General features: G+C 45.0%; 1 protein-coding gene across 3 annotated transcripts in view; it reads left to right on the forward strand.

Annotated features, from left to right (window-relative positions):
• The window catches only part of LOC117744146 (adhesion G protein-coupled receptor A3), a 149,244-nt gene that overhangs the window by 85,112 nt on the left and 40,193 nt on the right, over positions 1-23,939 (forward strand). For all 3 annotated transcript variants that reach the window (XM_034552273.1, XM_034552274.1, XM_034552275.1), the window contains 2 exons: positions 14,145-14,355; positions 14,836-15,044. In XM_034552273.1, the coding sequence (XP_034408164.1) occupies positions 14,145-14,355; positions 14,836-15,044 (420 nt within the window). The remainder of the gene's footprint in view (positions 1-14,144; positions 14,356-14,835; positions 15,045-23,939) is intronic.

Genomic DNA, 23,939 nt, shown 5'->3' on the forward strand with positions numbered 1-23,939 from the left:
ACTGGACGCCTCGGACTTAAGGAAAAAGTCAGGATTCAATGGGTTTAAAATTAACAATATTTAATGGCAAAAGGTACCAGACCAAATAATACGTCCACGATCGTGAGGGCCGGTTGAACGGACTTCCATAGACTAAATCACTTTCTCTTGTGAAGTAGGGAGCAGTCTGGTCAATTCAAGCCGAAATAAAAGTAAAAAGAGAACGCTTCCCTCAGTACAAATCCCTTGTATAAGTATTCAGTCACGCCTTTTAACACCTTTAAATGTTAGTAATTCGCTGGGTCAAACAAACATCACCTTTGGTTGGCTTAAGGCCATTTCAAAGATCACGGGGTCAAACGTCACGCTTCCGGTCAAGACGGGAAGTCCCTCTTCAGAATAAAACCTCTTATCTTGCCTTCAGAATAAAATAACGTCACGGGTTCCCCCAAAATTTCTTGAACAATAAACTATTATTCATTCTCATGCATCATACAATTATAATACAAACTGTAAGAGCCACTTTGTTTACTTGTGTTTTGTTGGACCTCCCACCACTAGGGGACGTAGGGTGGCGGCTGTCAATTGAGACAAGCCAATATAATCATGGGAAAAACTAAGGCCAGGTGTTGCTAGACTGGCAGGAGCACACAGTCTTTTGACGTGTAGTGACCCCGTTGCCTGTCAACGAGTGGTCACTATGGTTGCTTCAAGTTTAGGTTTGACGCATGCAATAAGTTGATGCCATGTCCAGTTTTTAGTTTTAAATGTTATTTATTTGTAATGTTGTAGGTCTTGTCAACGGAAACCAAAATGTACACTCCTTGTCCTAACTCACTTGTATTTTTCCCAAAAGAAATAATGAAAGAAATAAAACCGCATGTTTGTCTAACACTGCCTACTTCCGCACGGTCAAAAGACTGCGTGAAAAAAAAAAAAAAAAAAAAAAAAAAAAGTGACCAATTAGCTCCCGCCCTTCGAGATGCACAGGACATAGCGGCCGACGCTGGGGGGCACGTGGCCTGATGGGGCTGGAGATGACCAGCAGCGGTAGCCCCGGGGTCAAGAGGATCACAGGAAAACCGCTAGATAGTGTCTCTCAGGACAGAGGGGACAGCAGTAATGAGCCTGTTGGTATGAATCTCCCCCCCACACCCCCTACACCCTCCACAGCTAAATCCCTCTTCAGTCTGACACTGGGGAGGAAAGTCAGGGTGGAGTATGTCTCCTTGCCTCTTCATGGAAATGCCGTGCTGTATGTGTATGCATACATTGTGGTGTTTAGCTGTCTTGCAGTGTTCAAGGAGCTCTTTCAGGTCACTGCTGCAGAAATATCCATCCTAAGGTTTGAAAAAATTATATTTTAGTCTTGTGTCAAGTCTGAAAATATACATTTCCCTTCGAATTTAGGAGATGATTAGACATTTCTTTTTTACAAACAACACACATCACAGTTGACAAATTACAGTGTAAATATTTAGTATATAATATATATGACTTAACACCGATTTATTACGACTACAACTACTACTGCTACTTAAGGTACACAACAACATAATGGTACAGCCTCCTGCTGCCCTCCCTCATGGCCGGACCTCTTCCATCAATGTAATGTGCTTTCTTTCTTTCTTTTTTTTCATGCTAATCCGTTATTGTCCGAAACATGGAAAAAGAATGCTGCTACAGAGGACCTTCTCCGTTGTGTCGTTTACTAATCGACGAGCAGGACACAGTATTGCGTATGGTGACAGGTTGTCACCTCGCAGCTTCAGGCCTCAATTCCTTCGCTGATTGATGAATTGACAGGTTCACATAGAGGACTTGTTTCACATGTATTATTAACTGACCATTATGGACAGTTTACAGTTTACTTTGTCTATTTAAAAGAATGGATGGTACACCTCAGTGAAAAATCCCCATGCTGTATGCTCCTAAACTAAGCTGGAGAGGTAAATCATTGATTCCACGGTCCAACTTGGAACAAGCACAGCAATCAATCAAAACCAATCGCCTCAAATCCCTTTGTTCCACCTTTTCTTTTGAGAGGATCACGGTTGATTGTTGCATTCTGAAGCATATATTAAATGGGGCGATGAGACAAAGGTCAGTGGGTTGTTAACACCATCACTCTGCTTGTTTCCTAATCAGGGTGAAAACAAATCTCTGATGAATGACTCCTCTCTCTACCCCCCTATTCCTCTGTCTCTCTGTGGTCACTGTGTACACTCAGAGGGATAGCTAATAAGTCCCCTGTTGGGTAACATGGCTGGATCCCAGCTAATCACTTTTTGAGACCGGATCTTCAAAGTGTGCCCTCTTGTTTTATGCTAATCCTGGCCAAGTGGGGGCTCTGTAGATGAGTGTGTATTGGCTCCAGTTAGCTCTGCACCATCCAAATCATCCGTCTGTTTATTTCACTGTTGTGGCACCCTGCGTGAAAGCCTGATAAATTGACATCTACAAGATGTTATTAATTGTAATTGTAACGTTTGACCTTGGATCTGGGTTAAAGTTCCATGTGCTTGGCGACAAAGTACAGAATACATAAGGACAATGTGTCAGATTACCGAGGGCTTAGTGAAGGGGACAGTCTGTAGAATTTGGCATAGTTGCAGATTGAAAACAACTGAACACTCCTCTAGACTGCGGTAACATGAGCAGCCTCATGCAAAACCGTGGTAATGCCATTCACCTCACTCAGAGGTCATCACCTGGAAAAAGAGCTTTGTCACTGTTTGCGGTGACAAAGCACATTTCCCAATAAGCAGTGTTTACTGTGCTATATTCAGCATGTATTTGACCCATTAAAATGGCATGAAAAAGAAAGTTTGTAGACCTCAGATCATCTGGATTTTCCAGTGAGCAAACAGAACATTATGTCGTTGATTACCAATATAAAGGTATTGTAGGCTTGGGTGATATGAGATTATCATTATCACCATAGTGGTGGTCACATGTCCATGATAACAGTACAGTATTTAATTATGCATGACTTCCAGGCTTTATTGTGGGACATTCATTAAATGAGACTAAACATGCTGGGAAAATCCAGCACTTAATGTAAATAGTCCGACGCAGTTTTTATTGTCGCCGTTAACAGCGTGCAGTTCATACTCGCAAACATAAAATAGGTTAATTCAATTCAATTCACTTTATTTTATATAGCCCAATATCACAAATTACAAATTTGCCTCAGAGGGTTACACTGATCGTTCGACTTTTACCAGCCCAGGGAATCTTTGAACAGTTCACCAGTAAATTGGATTTACGTCCGAAGATGTTGCTGAGAAGTCAAGTCAATTCTATTTATATAGCCAAATATCACATATCACAAATTTACCTCAAAGGGCTTTACAATCTGTACATCATATGACACCCTATGACGTTTGACCCTTCATTTGGATGAGGTGAAACTCTTTAACGTGGAAAAAAGAAGAAATGGCAGAATCCTCAGGAAGAGGATGCAGGCGGACAGCTATGCAAGAGATGTTGTTTGGACAGAATGAACCAACAGTGAGAACACGATTACAAAATTAACGGCTGTAATAAATGTTGCGCTATATTCAATCTTACTCTCTTTCTCTCTTTCTCTCTCTCTTTTTCTCTTGCTCTCTCTATGCCAAGCCGCATTGTTGTAAGTGCATACAAAAAAAATACGGATTACGCCCACAATCACAAATTACAAATTTGCCTCAGAGGGCTCTACAATTTGTACACATACGACATCCCTGTCCCAGGAACTCATTTCGCATGAGGAAAAACTCCCCAAAAAAACCTTACACAGGGAAAAAAGGGAAGAAACCTTCAGGAGAGAACAGAGGAGGATCCCTCTCCCCGGATGGACAGAAGCAATAGATGTCATGTGTACAGATTGAACAGCATTACAGAGTTACATAAACACATTACATGAATATGACAGAATGTATGAATAATTCATAGTAGGCATGGACCATGATCCAGATTTCCACGTAACCTCCCCATCACATTCATGATGCAAGTCCGCAAGTCATGTGACTCAAGTCCAAGGCTGAGGTGGGATGCGCCACCTATCAATGACCAAAAACCACAGCAATAGAATGAGGTCTACCATGGTCCTAATTACAATGAATAGAATTTGGACCCACCCAACTTGAGTCAGGTCTGGGACACTATAGGATCTGAGTGGATCCATTAAGACCTCTATAATTCAAGCATCAAAATGTCCACGTGAACTTGAACTAAACATCTTTCGCCATTAAATACCACCCACTGGGGAAACAGAAGTTAGTGCCTTTAGCTATATGACGGAGAACCTATTAGTGTTTGGAACATATTTAAAATCACGACGACAACGTTTTTAGATTTCACTTGTTACCATTTCGGAGCCTCACATTTTTTACATGGATTATTCTCTTAGCTGTAGATGAGTAACTCATTACATGTCCAGATGTGATTGTGTGAAGAAACAAGACCTCTGTTGACTTGCAGGAGGCTAGAATTTTAATAAAGCCAATGTTATGTCACTACACAGTCATCCAGGGTGGGTTTTGGTTTGGTGAATACACTCATTCTCGCTTTTTTATCCTACTTGCTCTGAATCATATTTACAGTTACACACATCCATCTGCAACCTTTAACTACGACCTTTCTGCTAAGCCTCCGTCTTTTATGGGTGTGCTCTGAAAGACTTCACATGTCTCAAGCTCAAAGTTATCACAACATTCCTTCACCGACCAGTTGCAGAATCATCAGGCATGCAGGCAAAAACGTAATATCGTAAGTGTACTTAAAATGCCACTGGCCCAGGAATGATATTGTCATTTTCTTTTCCAGTGAGTTCATCATCAGCCCTGTGAGATAAAGATGACCACCAAAGCCATTACAGTTGTATTTGGTACAGCTGCAGGATTAGCAGGAAGGGATTAATATGGTAAAAAGAGGCCATATATACACTCTCATTCTCCTGTTTTTCTCTGCTTTCATTTCCTCCCCATGCCCGCTGGATTTGCCCACGGGCATTTTCCAAGGCAAGAAAGTTCAATCCAAAATGAAACCACTGCATCTCCAGACAATGCTAATGGTAGCTTAACTAGAACACTTTGATTGTGGTATAAGTATATATGGTGGTATAGGGTCCCTCCATTTTTTTCATTTGATGAGACGTTGTATAGGAGAGAATAAAAGAAGAGTACTTCAATTTGACATGTATTGTACTTTTTATCGTGTATATTATATTAGATGAAATACATACCCGACGTTAGTGTTCTATAGGTTAAATACATTTAAGCTAAGCAATGCCTCTTTTTGAATTTGTACATGTTCATATTTGACATTGCTGTTCTGGTTATCCAAATGGCTCTGTAATTGTAAATTAACACCATTATACATTTTGTTTAAAGCATGAAGCAGTATACCTTGTTGTTCTTAATGTTATTATGATGCAAAGGCTTTTTGTGATGGCGGGACGGGACGTTTGTGATGGCGTTTGTGTTCATCTTGACTGGTTCACCGCCTCCCTGTCGCAATGTTGGGCTGGAAGCAGCCATTCGTTGCATCAGGGAGGCCTGTGCGCGGAGGTGATTCTTCTCCAAAGCTCTGCTCTTCCTCCTCGGCGTGATACCCCCCTCCGAAGCCCCCCCCCCCCCCCCCCCCCCCCAGCAGCTCGCTCGTTTACACAAGTGTGTGTAGGTGTGGTGCAAAGGGTCAACTCGGGCCACTCTGTATTGCATTATCAAGCTGGCTCGTGTTCCCGAGTTTGGATCTGCGGCCGGCCGTTTCACTGTCACATGTCGGACTGCCGAGGAATGAGCCCCCGGCTCTCCGTGTTGATGTAAAGCCACTTAACACATGAAGCGCCCTGCTCTGCCACCGTGGAGGTAAAGTGTTAAGTCACTCGGATTCAGAGGCAGGTTACCATGGAGACACTTTTACTACACCTGCCTGCCACACATGGGTGGAGGCACTATATGGGTCCAACGTACCTCATTTTGCACACCATACATCATGGTGAGGACACAAGATACAAATTACAAATTACATCTGTGTGTTTGTGTTGCTGCGGCATAATTATTTAATTCCAGCTAATTTATCGAGTTCACCTCAGACTGCAAACAGTTTGATGGCATACGTTTATGGGATCAATACTTGCCAAAAAATGAGAGAGCGTCATAAACGGCACACGCGCATTAAAATCAAACAGCCACCGAAAACTAATTGAATGATTAAATCTGTGAAACGCACACATGAACACACACACACACCAGTTCACATTCATTTCACCTCGGAGCCGAATCTTAAATTACAATCTGAAAAAGGCCCAAAGAGACCGCAATTGTTCTACCCCCCCGCCCCTCCTTTCTCTCTCTCTCTTCAAATGGAGATCTACTTTAATCATGTTGTTCGAGTGGAATGCACACTTTCTGGTTAAATCTATAGACATGGCAGCAGTGCGAGGGACGAATGAGTTTGTGACATTTGATAACTGCGCTGTACGCAGTGAGTCTGAAATAACACCAACCATAGACCGCAAAGCCGCAATGCTTTATACCGGATGTAGACCGATAGACGGACAGACCAAACACTGCTTGCTTTTCATGGCATTAAACAGCGACGTGCTCTGATTAGTGAATGTAATATTATATATATATATATTGATGTATATTATTTTGCGCCCTCACAATCTTTAACAGCCCCTTCAGTCACTTCATCCTGGTCCGGGTGTCGGACTAAGAAAGTGTTGTAAAGGTACTTGCATCAGTAATATAGGCCTAAGCCTGTTTCAATACATCGCGCCCCACCCCCACCAGGACTGATTTGTCAAGCAAATCCTCTCGGGGCCGTACTCGCACACCCACTTTGTGTGACGGCCAACTGTTTTTGCTGCACCGAATGACCGCCCATTAATCCTGTCTCCGGGCCCTGCGGCTAAATCAAACTTCAGAGGTGTGGGAACAGGAGAGATAACATTTTGATAGTAAAACACAACCTGGACCGACTCCAAAAGGACCACGCAACTGTGTGTGTGTGTGTGTTTGTGTGTGTGTGTGACATCCTAAAAAGGTATCATGGTGTGGTACAGACGCTGACATATTTTTGGGGTGGATGGGGGGACTCCTTTCAGGCCAATTCAGCCTTATTCACAATTGGGCCAATTACAGTATCGCTGCTTCAGCAGTATTCAAAGTGAGCATGTTAGTGAATAAGCAGGTAATGAATGGTTGAGGAAGCGAATAAATACATGAATAGAGAGCAGGCATGTGGGTTTGTCAACGTCTCTCTCTGCAGGCGCTCGCTGGAGAGCCGTTCCTTTGCCTCCAATAGACATAAATAAGAATGCTACTTGCGTAATGGCACGTCCAAACCTTTACTGTGTCTGCTAATTAAGGCTGAGACAAAGGAGACACAGGTGTCATGTTTTCATTGTTGAAACCACCCCACCCCCAACATTTTGGAATATTCTGAAGTGCTTATATTTCCTAAACCAGAGCTTCCAAAGCTAAAATCGGAGAGGAAACCCGTTGTCATCGAGACAGAATCCTTTTTAAGTCAGTGTGTCAGCTCATGTGGAATTTCAAGGATGGAGTCAAATTTCCCCTAAGAAGACAATAAAGATGGAATTATTTATAGAGTTGGCTCATCCAAATAACAAAACAACATATTCACTCAAATAGTTCAAATGGTGCCATGTAGTTTGGGTTTTATTTCTCAAGGTTTTAGAAACCCCCATATGGAATATTGACCACCCACTATCCCAATAAGAATTAAGGTGGATTCATGTGGTTACAGTTTACCCACAGCTGAATCTACAGCTGAAAGTAACAATGGTTGAACATTTTAATAAAAGTTATTTCTGTCATTTGACTTGACCTGTACAGCTTCCTTGATCTCGTCAACTTCAGTTCAAAGCCTAGTAAGAAATAACATTTTTATGAAAAACCTCCGGCTCCAAATAAGAACAAAATGTCCACTGGAAGAATGTCCACTGGATTGTCAACAAGATCCTTCCAACTCAGAAACGGTCTTCCTTAATGCGACAGTCATCCAACAACAACAACAAAAAGGTTATATGTCGTCCCTTCGAAAATGCATTCATTGCAAAAAACACCTTTTTAAAAACCAAACTCACCAAATGGTGCGTTGGCGAAAAACAATGATCGGGCCTTGGCTTGGTATGCTGCTTAATCTTTATGGTTTATTTGTTTCCTTGCTGTCTCCAGTCAGTAATAGTATCGCCATAAAAAGGAGCTAAATGTGGTTATTTTTTCCCAGAAGGCTGACTGGCTCCCACCTTATGTCTCGGTCCTTCATCTCAAACAACCTACACCTGTGTGGAACAGACCACTTGACTAGAGTTGAGAACCAAGCTAATACAGTAGAAGTCAGTGTGACTTAAGTCGGATAATCTAGTACCTTACAATTTACATGCGAATTTAGTGCCCCTGCAGGAAGTAGTTTGCCCTTTATATAATACTTAGCTGGGGGGCCAGGGAGCATTCTTTATCATCCCTTTAATTAAACATAAGCTAGAGTCCAAACCTAACCATAATTTAGTTTGATATCACCACAAGCTCTCCCTAACTTGAACTGTTCTGTAATGGTCATGCACAGATATAGAACAGAGCAATTTATTCCACAGCAGCTTTACAAATGTTGAGCTTGGACCTAACAAACAGTAGCCACAAGGATACTTGTAAATTCTCTGCTCATTAATCAGAAACCATTTGCGTGGCTTGATACTACCAAGTTAGAATGTTATTTTACGTGCTATTTGGTTGAACTGGCCCTTTAAGAACAAATGGAAGATGACTCAGAGGAACAAAATAACGTTTGTTCGTTTGTTTTGTGTGTGCCCAAATAGTTTCTTATCAATACATCGCTGCCTGAAAATATGTGCTTTCAGGAGACATTTTGTACACTGACTCACAGTTATCTCTGCCTTCTCTAATAATGGGCTCGTAGGCTGCACTGACGTGGCATCTGCAGGCTGATGAGACAAACATTTGTGGATACGGGGGAAGCTGACAATGGTGGATCTGTGTATTCGCGTTAATAAATGCCGTGAATTTCCCCTCTAAGATCTGTTTTGTCTCAAAGAGTTGGCTCATTATCAATTGCCCCACAGCTAATATGGCAGTTATGCTTTTTCCACACAATAAACTACATCCATCCACTTGTGCTGTTTTAATCAGACAGCGTTGTCCATCTGTTGCAGCCTGTTCGGACGCTGCCCTGTGATAAATGGACTTGTACTTGTACAGCGCTTTTCTAGTCTTCCGACCACACAAAGCGCTTTAACACTACATGACATCATTCACCCATTCATACACTGATGGGAGGAGCCACCTGCCCATCAGGACTAACTAACACTCACACACATTCAGACACAGCTACGGGAGCAATTTTGGGGTTAAGTGTCTTGCTCAAGGACACATCGACATGAGCAAGCAGAGCTGGGGATCGAACCGCCGATCCTCTGATTGAAGGACGACACTGCTCACCACTGAGCCACAGTCTATGATGTGGCAGCTTGAGACAGAGCTGACCGAGGAGAGTCTAGCAGCCAGTCGAAGCTCATTTCTGCCTCTCCAAAGAGCCTGATTTCCTGCTTCGATCAAATGACCCCCGCCCCAACATCGACACCGCCCGTCTAGTGGGAAAACGGACTCCTGTTGGCATGGCAACCGTATAGGGCTGTGTTTAATTTATCTTGATAAGCAATGCTAGCAACACAACAGCGTAACCCAGCTCAAGAGGAACGGGCCCTTCCGAGCTGCAGCCATGGCCATCACATTTTGGGGGGAATTATGTTTCCTTTGTTTGTGTTTTGAACAGCCAGCCCTCACCAAACAGTGATTTATTGCCAGTCTCTGGGAACTGTTCTGGGTTGGAATGACACCCCTGAAGAGTGCCGAGGGCCTATTTGTCATGGTCATCGTGTCTTTGAGTCAGTACTGCCAATGATTACAAGGAAAGAAATTATGCAAATCCCCCATTGCGCTCGTCAGCAGTTTCTCTCCGCGAGGGCCGAGCTCAGTGGGCCGCCCTCTGAGCCAAATTCATTTCATCTATAGTTAATTTTCAAGTCGCCGCCTGCGCAAATAAATAAATGTATCTTCCCCACAGATATATCTACAAAGGCACTAGAGCTGTAGTTTTTTCTAATTTTGGATTAGGCAATAAAGACACCCTCGCTGGCTTTTAATTTCCCCCTCTTTGTCTTAAACACATACCGACAGTAATCCCCCCTCTCTGAAGTCACGGAGCCATGTTTAAGCGTGATGTTTATGCTGTGATTTGGTGGCAAACAGCAGGTCAAACAGCGCTGTTGTGTTTTGCCCTGCAGGCTGTTCTTTTTTTATTTAATTTTTTTGCAGCTCTGTGGTTCTGTCGAGCAGGAGTGCATCAAGGAGCAGGTGGGAGAGGAGGGAGGTGGAGGAGGGGAAACAGCTTAGGAAATAGGAGCTGACATTCACCTGGATGCACTCTGTAAGGAAAGGAAGAGGGTGAGGGAGGAGGATGATTCCGAGGCCTGAGCAAGTGACGGAGGAGAGCATGTGATTGTGGTTACTAAGGCTACAGCATGTTGCCCTGTTGGAAAGAGGAGCGTGGAGGAAGGTCAGACGGCTGAGGTACAACCAGCTAAATCAACTCTGAAGTGCGAGGTCCCCCGGCGGCGTTGAGGAAATGTAGCTGTTTAGGTTTCTCAGGAGGAACATAGATTGTCGCCAGCAAACGGGACCTTGAACATGCCATGGCTTATAGCTCACCCTCTGGGCAATAAATATCTTTGATACACCACATAAAAGAGGATAAAAGACGTAGGAGATGAGGAGACAAGTGTACCAGATAAGATTTCTTTCATGTGAGTTTTACGCCTCAAAAAAACGTCTGTGCCATCGGGGAGGTCACCCGGCATTTGTGTTCGCCATATGAGAAGAGAGCCCCCCCCCCCCCCCCCCCCCCCCCCCCCCGTTGGGCCCGCATTTGACTCCCCCGTCTTGCGATGGTCATCGGGGCTTAAATCCCCTCAATCTCTTTGATGTCTGTATCCTACAACGTTTCGGAAAACAGACTGCCGAGCTCAAGCTGTTTGGAGAAAGGAAATGACGCAACATACATTTCAAGGCAAGGATTCTCTCAAGTCTTTCTGCCTCTCCTCACAGACACAAACACACACACACACACACACACACAACCAGTGCAGGAAGGAAATCAATAGCCTTTCAAGAGCCAGTGAATACAGAAAGTAATAGCGAACCAACCCAATGCTGTAAAATACCCACTGGCTCCCAACACACGGTGGGTGTAATGTAAAGGAATTGTGCTTAAGCACGCTGTTGCTCTTTGTCACCGGTATTTCATTATTTTCCTGGATCAGAACAACCCAGAGTCTCGTATCTGAGGGGGGAGCAGGTCATTGCCACATTCAACAAACGCCACAACACCAGCATAAGAAACATAAGAATGCACAAAGGGGCGCTTGTTTAACTTGATTAGGAATTCGTCCATCTTTCTGCCCGACTTTGATTGGGCTTAGGGTCTGACAAAGCAGCTCCCCATCAACTGTGAGGGCACTTTATGGGCATCCACATTCTCCTCTTGGTCAATAAGCTTCCCTCCCCTTGAGGCTCAAAGCGCTGATCCCCTCACACTGCAGGCTGATGTGATTGAAAGCAAAACAAACCTGATTTGGAAAGCCACCGCGTAACACAATCATTATCTTTACCATGGACACATCAGCAGCCTTCTTCCGTCATCAGCAGCATTCTCCACTTACTGGATGAACAGCGTCAACGCTTCTTTCCTCAAAATCTGTTCACGGTGTAGAAATGTCTTAATATCCTCAGCTGTTGAATTACAGCGCAGTCGGGGAAAAGACTTTGACATTGGACACTTCTGCAAACCACGGATATGTTGAATGTGGGCGTATATATGTTGAGCAACTGCTATTAAATGTTACGTGGTATAATAGTGAGTACAACAAGCAAGAGAGACCAGACTGGAGTTTCACCTAGGAGGCCGCTGTTCGTGTCCCGTGTTAAACCAAAAGTAGATGTTGACTTTGCTGTTGTTAAGTGATGTTGTAATGCTTGTCACAATTCGTAAGAGAGTGCTTAGGGTTATTTATGTTGGTTATTTATTTACACTACTTATGTCATTATGTTTGTAACTTTACCTTGCTACGATAGATTGCTTCATTACCATGTCATCTTACGTTGTTTTGTTATGTTTCGTTGCACGGTTTTGTTACGTTGTGACATTATTACATTACTTTGCTGTCTTACTGTACTACTTTATCTTGTTTTGTTACATTACGTTGCTACATTATCTTGTTTCTCTACGTTGTCTTGCTATGTTGTTGGCTACGTTGTTAGCTAAGTTTTTAGGCTACATTTTTACACTGTGTTCCTTCGCTACGTTTTTAGATTAGGTCTTAAAGTTGCGTTAAGTTACGTTTTTAAGTTACGTGGTACGACTGTGACTCGGTAGTAAAGCAGGGTCAAACTTCAATCAGAGGATCGGCGGTTCAATCCCTGGCTCTGCTACTCCACGTCGATGTGTCCTTGGGCAAGACATTAAACACCAGATTGCTCTCGTAGCTGTGCCAATGCTGTATGCATGTTGTATGAATGTTAATTAGAATCCTGATGGGCAGGTGGCCCCTTGTATGGTAGCTCCTGTCATCAGTGTTGGAATTAGTGTGAACGGGTGAATGATGACAAGTAGTGTTAAAGGGCTACTAGTGGGCGGAAGACTAGAAAAGCGCCATACAAGTACAGTCCATGTATCCTTAATTTACGTTACGATGTTGAAATTTGAACACAAACCACAATGTTTTTTTCTTTACGTCACCAACAAGTTTAGCTGTCTAACCAACCAAGTTTCACCCATGAGGCATTGTGTGTTTCTGCAAGCGTGATACAAGGCTGATATGAAATGTAGTTATGAAAGACATTTGGCTTCAGGAACGTTGTTATTCAACATATTTCGTTGTGAGTGATATCCTCTTTCTTGATGATTGAACGGAAACTGTTCAGTCCGTTTTGGACTAATGTGTTTTATACCTCTATGAAGGTCACTGACCAGAAGATAAGCACTTTTCTGAATAAATTACAATAGAGATCATGTGTGTAGAAGCCTTTCCTTGAAAAAAAAAACCAAGTGTTTATTTGCCATGGCAAGCACACAGTAGTTCCAATTCTCTATGTTTATGTAAATGAAATATTGAGCCCATCAGAGCCGGTGCTGTTACATCACCCGATGGAATGCAGTGGAGTGTGTGGCCACATGTGCAGGTCGTACATGCTGACAGTGGCACTTTGGAAGCTTTTTTATTATTAATCTTGATCTTCTGGGCAGGGTTAAGTGCTGCCTGTCCCGTCCTAAGTGCAGCCAGGCACCGCTCCACACACCCTTGAACAACGTGTCCACTAGGGGCGTCAATGCACTAAAGCATGTGACAAAGTTCCTGCAGCTGTTATCGTGCAGCTCCAGAGGGCTGGTTCCTGATTCGAACTGATTTTCTTGGGACAGGAAGGGCACAGACTCCTGACCGCTAGTATGACATTTGTTCAATATGCTAAATGATCATCTTGAAACGCAAGATTGTTGATCTTGAATGGGAATTTTGTTTGGGGTTGTTCATGGGATCTTGGACGGGGGTTTTCTTGCAGTTACAGAAATAAAAAGCAAATTCACAGGATCAGTTTAGATTAAATACAATCCTTAAAATACCCAAGCCATGCCTTTCTCCTAGAAACCCCTTTTCCACCCCAAATGTTGCCACGGATGTTATTTTCTTTTCTTTCTTTTTTTCGGTGGTTCTTTGGTGTTTATAGTCGGAGAAGAGAAGATAAAGTCAGACCGGTTGTCTCTTTAAATCAAGCTGCAGTGTTGATGTGCCCTCAAGCTGAAATGGTAAGACCCATTTCCACCTCTGCGGCAGGGAGCCTGACCAAATAGGCGCACTAGAGCGCTTCAAACGTGATTCTCATTCCCTTGGTCACTTGTGTTCTATGGTCGCATCCGCTCCTGGAGAGGGAAAGCAATTGTCAGTCTTTTTTTCTACGGGAGTTTGTGTTTTTATTCCCTCTCTGCGCATCGGAGACATTATTTAATTTTTATTTCCCCCCCCACCCCCTCTCTCTCTCTCTTCTTTTCTTTTTTTTTGTGTATTCCATCCGCAGAACTCAGTGGCAGTCGCCTCAATCCATTTACCGCTGGCTGGTACGCCTATCTCCTCCTCTGCGTTGCAATCTGTTGATAACTCCACTTGCAGGCTGCAGTTCATCGTGTTTCGCAATGGGAAACTCTTCCCTTGCACGGGGAATTCGTCAAATCTCGCCGACGATGGAAAGCGTAGGAGCGTTTCGACACCAGTTGCTTTCACCAAATTAGGTAAGAGGAAATCCATTTTTACCACCATGCCCGTGATGTCAACGCCGCACTGTATTGCCAACGCTTACACACACACACACACACACACACACACGCCAGTGTGCTCTGCGCAACATGTTGACATGCGAGCTTCGCGGCCAAATATCGGAGCATGCATGTTGTTGCCAACATAAATCAATGACTTTCTGTTATTTCATCTCGGCGCACGAGCTTTACGCGTCACACCACTTTAGTGTTCCACTCATGGCGATATAAAAATGCATTCGATTTTGAGATTTAAGTTCACGTGCAACACTTAACGCAACAGTCCGTCTGACATTCGAGCGGTGTCTACACGAGTCGCGCGCGCGTGTGTTTTGTATGTCGGACGCGCGCGCCCGTGTCTACGCTCTTCTTTTGGCCACATAGCACTTACAGACTTTCCACTTGGGTTCCTTAATTGAATGTCTTGCCTCCCCCCTCTCCCTCCCCTCGGTGCAGATGGGTGCAGCCTCGGGAGCGCCGTGCACTCCGTTACCATCGCTCTCAGGCACTTCGCACTGGGTGTAGACCCCACCGCCGCCTACTGGGATTTTGACCTGCTGGATGGACACGGCGGCTGGAGGGCAGAGGGCTGCCACATAACGGGCTCCGGGGGCAACACGACCACCATTCATTGCACCCACCACAATAACTTTGCCGTGCTAATGGTGAGTAGTCCACCGTGTGGTATACGGTGTCATTCATTTGTAGCACCACCATGCCCCCTCCCACCTCCCCTTCACCCTCCTCCTCCTCCTCCTCCTCCTCCCTCCTCCCCCCCACATAAAGTGTCTCCCACTGCTTAGGGCCTTTTTATTGATCAAATGAATCTTTTTTTCTTCTTCTCACCACCACCACGGAATAGATGGAGTCACATGTTTTAAGATGCACTTCGTGCAGGGGACCTTTAACGGCTTCCTTTATTGTTGCTCCTCAGCAGAGGGGAAGGATTTGTCAAATGCGCTATGGGGATTTATTGGCTTTTGAGTAATGCGCTACGCTAAATTCTGCCTCCCCACCCCCCACTCCTATATATCCTGGAAATGAGAAGTTGCGTGTGTTGTAGAGTCTGGCACCTTTTTTATAATTTTTTTTTCTTGGCTGAAATAGCAGCGAGGCACGAGAGAAGGAGCGCCTTTTCGGGAGCTATTCGCCTCCGAGCGCAAGTGCTGTACTAATTGGTCGCAACCAACGCCACAAAAAAAAAAAAGACAAATTAATCATGTTGGACTGCAAAGCATAGCGTCGCTCGTCTTGTGTCTCGACGCCGGGCCGAGATGCCTTCTCCTGACGACGTCCCGCCGCTCACATTGATTTCATGAGGATCATACACCAAAAGCGCAATGGCATCGCATCGCCCAGTCGCTCCGTAGAGCCGCTGCGCCTGGTCCGCTCTTTTTTGGATAAAAAGAAATCCTCCGGATGTTTACCGAAGAGTGGGATTCGTTAGACTGGGAGGTCAGTTCTCACTAGAGCATGTATTTAAACCCCCGAAAAAAAAGAATAAGAAGAAAAAAAAGAGAAAAGTGTTGTGCTTGAGATGTCGCTGGTTTCCGAGTTGCCTTTTTTCTTCTTCTTATACCTGCACATTTGATCAATCCGCTGTTCAATTCCGTTGTTGTTCGTGTGTGGAAATAAGCTGGGCTTCGGAGGAGAGGAAGGGGGGAAACAAAAAGCCGCATAGGAATGAGAACGAGTGGGGCACGGAGGTGAAGTGGCGTGGAGAAGCGGCACGGGGTGCTGTGTGTGTACGTGTAGCGTGTGTGTGTGTGTGTGTGTGTGTGTGTGTGTGTGTGTGTGTGTGTGTGTGTGTGTGTGTGTGTGTGTGTGTGTGTGTCTGTGGAGAATACTAAGCTGTTGTCAGATTGTCATTGTGCATGTATTCGTGCATCAAACACGGGCTTTTGGCTACAGCGCGCCTTCAGTGGGCACCTTGTGGCTTGTCGGAATGAAGCGGCATCAGCAACAACGACACAAACAAATGAAGATTACAACATTTCCTGGCAGCGCGTGAATGATTTGAACTTGGAGTCACGTCCCGACAAGTACAGGAGGTGTAGTCGTAGCGATGGTGGACAGCCGTCTCGGGGTGTGTCCGCGGTCTCATGCAGAGCCGTTTTGCGCGCCGACTAATGCAGTCACCACACCCGCCTGGTCTCTGCAGTGCCCGAGAAAAAGGACCCTTATTTACGGACCCGTGACATCATCTCCCACCCCCCCTTTTTGGCCTCATCAAAAATGCTGTGTATTGTAACAAGGACCCTTGTAGCCTATATGGGGGCTTCTGCAAGTACTAGACCTGTTGCATAATCGTTTAATGTCCAAACTGAGCAGCTGCCAGTTGGCCTGTTTTCTTTTTTAATGTACAGTATTTACATGTAAAGGATCCTCCATAAGCAAAGCTCTCATTTGTCATGAGTTACAAAAGGAGGCGCTGATAGATGTGGTGTTTTCTGAGGGGAGGTCTGAACAGAACGAGCTCCAAGTTCCGCACCGTGACGCTGTGAGCGAAGGTGACGGTGGTGTTTCCTCCCCCCAGCGTGCTCTGAACCAGCATCCATTATAGCCGCATCACCTTCTGTGCTTCTAAAAAATGATGCAGCCGAATTCCTCCTCAGATCACTGCAATGTGCAGTGTGTGAATCCATCTCACCGGTGTGCCTCTGTGATGTGGAGCACGCTGGCGGAGGGGTCAGCCACAAAGCATGACAGCGCTGAAAGATGAATAATGCAAGAGAATCGTTTAAAAGAATGTGGGTGGAGGGGGATGATGTTTGTGTGGGTGGGCGGAGGGCCTGAAATTCACAGTAATGCCTTTCAATGTGCAGTATCCAATTCCTGTTGAACCAGACCACCAGTGTCTGTGTGTGTGGAGATGATCAGTCCACAAATAGCACGACAACCCAATACAACTGTCCGTCTGGGGACTGAGGTTCTGGGATATGAAAGAATACTTTTAATGGGAATTTGTGTGACTTGGCTCCAGAGGAATTACATGGTAGAGACTCCCCCCCTCCGGCTTTGTGATCAGAATGCCAAATAGCCCGTCTTGGTCATGGGATCTGTGTGAAAGAACTTTGACAGCAAAGCCTTTTTTTTTTAGTATACATACATTGGACCCGTCTGAATAAGGATGCATCATGTTGCTTCTCTTGGACCTGGTCCACTGAAACTGGAGCTGAAGCAGATTGTTCTGAGATGTGGGTCAGGCAGGTATGGAAAGACAAGCGTGCCTCAGTTTTTGATCCTGCACTGAGCTGAACTTGAGACTGTTAGAAAGCAGCTGTTCCAGGTTTCAGCACCAGGGACAGTTCCCATGCATATCCCCACCCCCCTCCCCCTCTGGCTCCTGTGTCCATCTGAAGGGAGGGCTGACTCACTCGTTTACAGCAACACAGCCTCATCATCTGTCTTCATCCCAGTGACAAGTTTCAACCCTCCCCCCGCCCCCCTTTTGAACCCCCCTCCCAAAGACACACATCCCCTCTGTGCGACCGCACCTTGTTCTGTGTGTTCTCGCCAGTGGCTCGTTCTATTTATTCTTTCACTGAGTGTAGATGAAGGAGCTCCCGCATTTGATCGCTGCAACGCTCCAGACTGTTTAATATGCAGGAGCAGACCTTTAGAACGAGAGCGACACACTGAGGGGGTGGCTGGATTTTTGTAAGTATCCAATCATAACAAAGGCCCTTAGGCCACGGGCCAATAAGAGAAGAGCTGCAACTGAGATGCATACATCCACACCGGACAGGATTTAATGAATGTGTGAAGCAAAGCGGATTTTCTTGGAAACAGAAGGCTCTGCATTGGATGTACAGTAGAGCAGGTGATGTGTCGGTTGAACAGTCTCATACGGATGTATGGATATGGATGTGATTGTGGAGGAAAGCGTCTTGCATTTGAGAGTGGAAAGCAGTGGTTGTTGTTCGTGATGGTTTAAGGAGGGAAGAGGCCGACAAAGAGATAAGGAGACAACAAACAATCCTATGAAGAAGTATTCAGATTATTGGACGTAAACACCCTGCATTCAATATATTGGATGTGTTTACCTATTTGGGCCCATTTTAGTCACAGACAGCCTTAGGGTTGCATCAGATGATTGACCTGCCAATTGTTTTCTCAAATCCTGTTTTTTTTACTATGAAATAAAAGATAATTGTGATAAAAAAATGTCCATCAACATTCCTCAAAGCTCAAAGATGATGTTTGACCAGCAATCCAAAACCCCACAATTTTCCGTTTGCAGTCACATCAAACAGAGAGAAACAGTAAATCCTCACATTATCGGGGAAGGGGTTGTCAATTGTGGCTGATAAATGACTGAAACAAATAGTTGCACATTTTGACGACTAACCGATAATCAAATAGTTATTGTAGCTGCACACAGCGTTCAGTGTTTAATATGACTATACTGACGGTGCTAAATTCGATGTCCAACAGCCGGCCTTCAATAAATCGGTCCCACAAAAAGAGCAGGACAGGCGGCCTTAGGCTCGAGCTTGCCAAACAGACCGCAATTTACTTCGCTGCTGCTGCACCTCCGTCTCAAACCAAACGGACCAGGACATGATCCCATCTCGATACATACTGTACGTTCTCATTGGTTCAGCCTTCTGCAGGCTCGACGACAGCGTGACCAGAGCCGACCACAAGGTCTCGTGCCCCACACGGAGGGACGGAACGCAGTCCGTCCGTTGTCTCCCTCATCCTGCAGACAGTGGAAACACCGAAATAGGAACGCTATATCAGCTTGACTGTTTTTTCTTTTTAGTGCAAAATGTTTATTGCCTACTTAATCGTTATTATTGCCACTCAAAAGGTAGTAACTTGGAGGAAATGAGGGATGAATGGATGGTGGGAGGGTAGAGGAGATAAAATTAGAAAGCCTTCTGCGCTTCAGCGGAGAGGGAAAACCAATTGATTGTGATTGCATTCTTAAAAAAAAAAGCATCCTTTTAAAGGTTGTTTACTCAAATTCAACCCTCATTCGGGGCTCTCGCATTGGCCAATTATGGCGAATACACACACACACACACATACTGTAAGTTGTACATGATGCGCCGTCGCTAATTGAATATCACCTCCTACCATCTTCCACATCTCCTACAGCTCAGAAGCAGTTTCCTTGTTTTTGCGTGTGTTTTTTTCCTTTTCTTTCCAGCGCGTAGTCGTCCCCGAGCTGTCCTCATTAGTGCTTTGTTCACATCCGTGCCCACGGCCGCCGTAACGAGACAACAAGCTGGCTTCATCACCGGGGTTCACTTGATCCTCACGCCCCAGACCTCTATCTCTCCGAGAGGTTTTCCCACTGAAGGAGCTTTGGTGTGTGTGTGTGTGTTTAACAAGGAGATGAAGGGATTTACAGTGATAATGGCGATGACCTGTTTAGATACGCAGATGTTTGTTTTCTGTCGATATGCATTGTGGGAAGAGCGATTACATGCCGCGATATCAACAGAGGAAGGGTGAGGCCTTGAGCTTGTGTTCACCCATAGTGGATTAAAAAAAAGAACAGGAGACCCTACAGCGAGCACCTCCTTAGCCTCTGGAGAAGAGCAGTGAGTAGGCAACCTTGGCGTCACAACAAGAATCCAGTAAAAAGGCCGACAAACGGTCCGGCAGATAAGCTCCCTGAACATCGTGGCTTTGTTTTTTCTGTCAGATTACATAATTTGTGAGCTTTAGAGGTCATGGTTTGTCACATTTGGCAACGTATCCTTACGTAACAGTTTGTATGATTGCTTCCAAAAAGTACCCCTCGTTTTTTTGTAGGTTTCCTAAGAATGTCAGTTTCCGCTCGTTTCATGTCGACAGTTTTTTAAAAATAAACTTCCGACTTCGCAGAGGTTAAGACCACCACATTACTGAGTTAGGTTTTTGAAAAAGATTGTGAAATACTTGGTTAGTTCTTTAAAAAGATGGTGAGGTATTTGGTAAGTGCCGTTACTTAAAGTTACTTGAGCAACATTGATTTCTCGTTTGATTTCTTTTTTTGCACTCTGTGTACTTCCTGGTTCATGATTACGTGAATAACGTGCGTGCGTGTGCGTGCGTTTGCGTGCGTGTGTGCGTGTGTGCGTGCGTGCGCTGAAACCACAGCGTCACTGCAGACGTTCTTCGGTTGCCACGTTCTGGTTTAACCTCAGTGTTTGCAGGCTGCAGACTTTGGTGTGGTGGAAGTGGAAAGGGGACAGATTGCTGTTGACCAATGGCCTGACATGTGATGCAGGTTGTTTTTCTGCATGAGCGATGAGTTCGGGGCTCTCAGGCCGCCATTTCTTTTGGACGTCAACAGTTGCCAGAGCGAGCCGATACTCACCATCGGCCGTCCTCCCTGACGCTCCGCGTTGGACGCTCTATTCTTTTATTCATCCCTTTTTTCTTCTTCTTCTTTTGCCAAGATACAAATTGCATTCCTCTAACCTATTGTTATTCAAATGATGTCCGCTCCTCAGCTAAGTGTATGACAGACTATAATAGTGCTGCTCGCAGCAGAAGGGATTGTTGCACTAAATGTGTGTGCGCGCATGTGTATGTTTGTGTAAAGAAAGTTAATAGGCTATTCGATGGTCCCGTGGTTTTGATGTTGTTTATATACGGCTGGTGATTAATTAGTAGCCAAAACTGCTCTTCCTTTTTCAATTTTTTATTGAGAGGCTAACCGCTTGCTCGAAATGCAAAACTGTCCTTGCTGACAAGCAGCCTTTATGAAAGCTAATGACGTAGTCGTGTTTTGATTTTATGTCCAGCGTGACACTTTTTTGGCAAGAGAGAAATGAACACTCGGGTGAGGTGTGAGCGGGTTGTTTGTTCTCGCGGACTCTGCCATGCGACGGCTCTGATAAGGCCCCACTTTGGAGGCCATGTGGGTGCACGCAGTCTCGACCAAACAGTAAGAACAGAAAAAAATAAGAAAACTGATCGGAAGCTGTCAATGTTCTAATGTTCGCCCCCCCCCCCCCCCCCCCCTTCCCTTTCTCTCACCAGCTGCTCCCTAGTGGACAGCTTGACCCTCTCTGAACCCCAGAGACAGCTTGGGAGAAATGACGGCATGCCGTGTACACAGCCCCTCCGTGTGTGTCTCTCTCTCTCTCTCCATCCCATCTCTCTGCCTCCGTTTGAGCTCCTGTCACTGGTTCGCATTTGGGTTGCTATATTTGCGCACTGCATTTAACTGAACCGGACAGAACCTCATTTGCACAATTCTGGCTAGTCTAGACAAACACATTAAGTGCTTATTTTCCCCCCACTGCATTAAGGCACTGTATAAAGTGATCCGGCCCTGTGGCTGGCTGCATATCCCCCCCTCTGTCAACCAGCTCCCACCTTACCCTCCATCTCGCTGCTACTGCTGCCAGCCACTGATTAGCAAAAGTATATCTCCACAAAAACAGACAAGGCCGAAGGTGAAAGGCGACAGTCATTTTCAAAAGGTACATAAGCTCTTGCAAGTGGTTTACTATACATTGTGGCCTTTCTCTGCCACAACCAATCACGATCACCGTGACCTTTGGCATTTGACTGTATCGCTTTGTGAACGTGCATTCTTCTCCTCGGCACACAAGGAGAGTACATTCGTGCCCTGCGTCTCGTTGAGATCTACTGTCAGGGCGTGGGGCTGCTGCTGCTAGTTGCTCGGCTCATAATTAGGGAGCAGCGATGTGGCCCGCAGTGCACTCCTAGTGGGGAGATAAAGGCAGCATAAAGACTGGTGTAATTTGAAGGGGGAGGGATAACATGACAACTGGTATATCTGGAGGCAAAGTCGATTAAGAGCCCTTTTGATTTTTTAGTCAGAGGTCTCACAGTTTAGATTTTATTTTTAGAATGCGATGTGAACAGTCCACTCTTTTCATGCAGGAAAGTAGCCGCCCGCTGCCGAGGATTTGTGAGATTAAAACCCGACCTGACAGATTGTCCACACTTTTCATTTCTTTTCACATACAATCATGAACTACAAGAACACCTGATAATATCCGGGGCAGACAATTCCACAGACAGTGCAGTTCAACCATGCGACTGGGCTCTCTGATAGGACAGGTAGTCAGTGCCACGCATGTAACAAGAAGGGAGCAGCATAGATGTCTACTCCCCCCCCCCCCTCCATTTGTCTACAAATCCAATGAAAAGACCAAAAACAACAACAGTATTGACTGTTTAACCAAAGCCTGATATTGTTGTAGAGTGACATGTTACCTCATTACCATGAACTGTGGAGTCAGTTGGACATTGGCCATCCTGCTGTAAACACTCACTAACCTGCATTAATCTGCAGATCAGAAATGCACAATTTACTCATCTTTAATAAGCTCAAAACTACAGTTCCCTGCTGTTTGGGAAATGAATGTGCCGTTCGGTTTTAAAGATTTATGTCTTCATTAGAAGCTAATGGGCGTGGGACTCGCACAGACAAGTTGGTGGGAGTAGATTAGTTGTGGTTTTGGTCTTTGCATGGGATTTGTCGACAATGAGAAAATAAACACAGAATAATGCCGGGCCCAACGGAATAACGTGGTGACATGTGTTTAACGTTGGTGAAGTTAGGTTTAGGCAACAATATAACCGCGTTAGAGGTTTTATCAAATATGTTACTAATGGTATTCATTACTGTTTGTGCGGGACACGAACGCCCCCCGAATAAAAGTCCTGTGTTTGTTTCACCCATCCACCACCGCTTTCTATTTGTCCACCTGGGAGTGGAAGCCGTATCCTTGGGCTCATACATGGGCTGCAGCTGATCATTTTAGACCACAAATTGGCCCAAGATAAGGCATTAATGGGTTTGGATAGCCCAATATAACATACGCAGGGCTTTTCAGACCCAAGACAGCAACAAGTAAAACGTCTTAAACAAGCTATGCACATTAAAAAAAAGGAGGAAACTAAGGGGAGTCTATTCAAAGAGAGATCTCTCCTTCTCCTTTGACGGTTCTCGCTATTAACAGTAAATTGTAGTAATAATACAAAGGAAGCACAGCATGCAACAATGGGATTATAGATGAGCGACAGGATCCTGAAATCTCTCATCTCATTTAAGAAGTCCAATTAAGTAAGTCTAAAGAGAAGGAAGGGTCCAGTGAAAGGAAGGACACGGCAGATCCAAGATCAGTTGGATGCCAGCTGGGTGGCGTTAAGTGTGCAGTCTGGAGTAGCAGCAAGTATTTTGAAATAAGCTTCTCTTTGATGCCGCAGAACACAACAATGTGAGCTTGATGGATGGCAGTCAAGATTATTTTCAAAGAATCTTTGCCCCGTTGGATTTATCTTCGGAGCTGAGCGGCATTGTGTGTTTTCTCCGTGCATCTACTGTCACGAGTGAGAGGGGGTGGGTGAAGATGTGTCCGAAAAATGCACGACGGAGTGAATTACCCATCCATATAAGTGCCTCTGTGTGGCCTGGGTGAGTGATGCGCTACGGTATCAAAGGTGAAAAACTAATCTGGGCTCCGAGACTCCCTCCTTTTTCACTGTCCTGACACCGTGGCTTACAAATGCGCTGACGAGATGCAAACATGTAAATTGCCGGCGGTGGAGAACGGCGCGTCCACTTAGGCCTAAATGGC

Source organism: Cyclopterus lumpus, chromosome 15 (genome assembly GCF_009769545.1).
Source record: "Cyclopterus lumpus isolate fCycLum1 chromosome 15, fCycLum1.pri, whole genome shotgun sequence".
Lineage (NCBI taxonomy): Eukaryota > Metazoa > Chordata > Actinopteri > Perciformes > Cyclopteridae > Cyclopterus > Cyclopterus lumpus.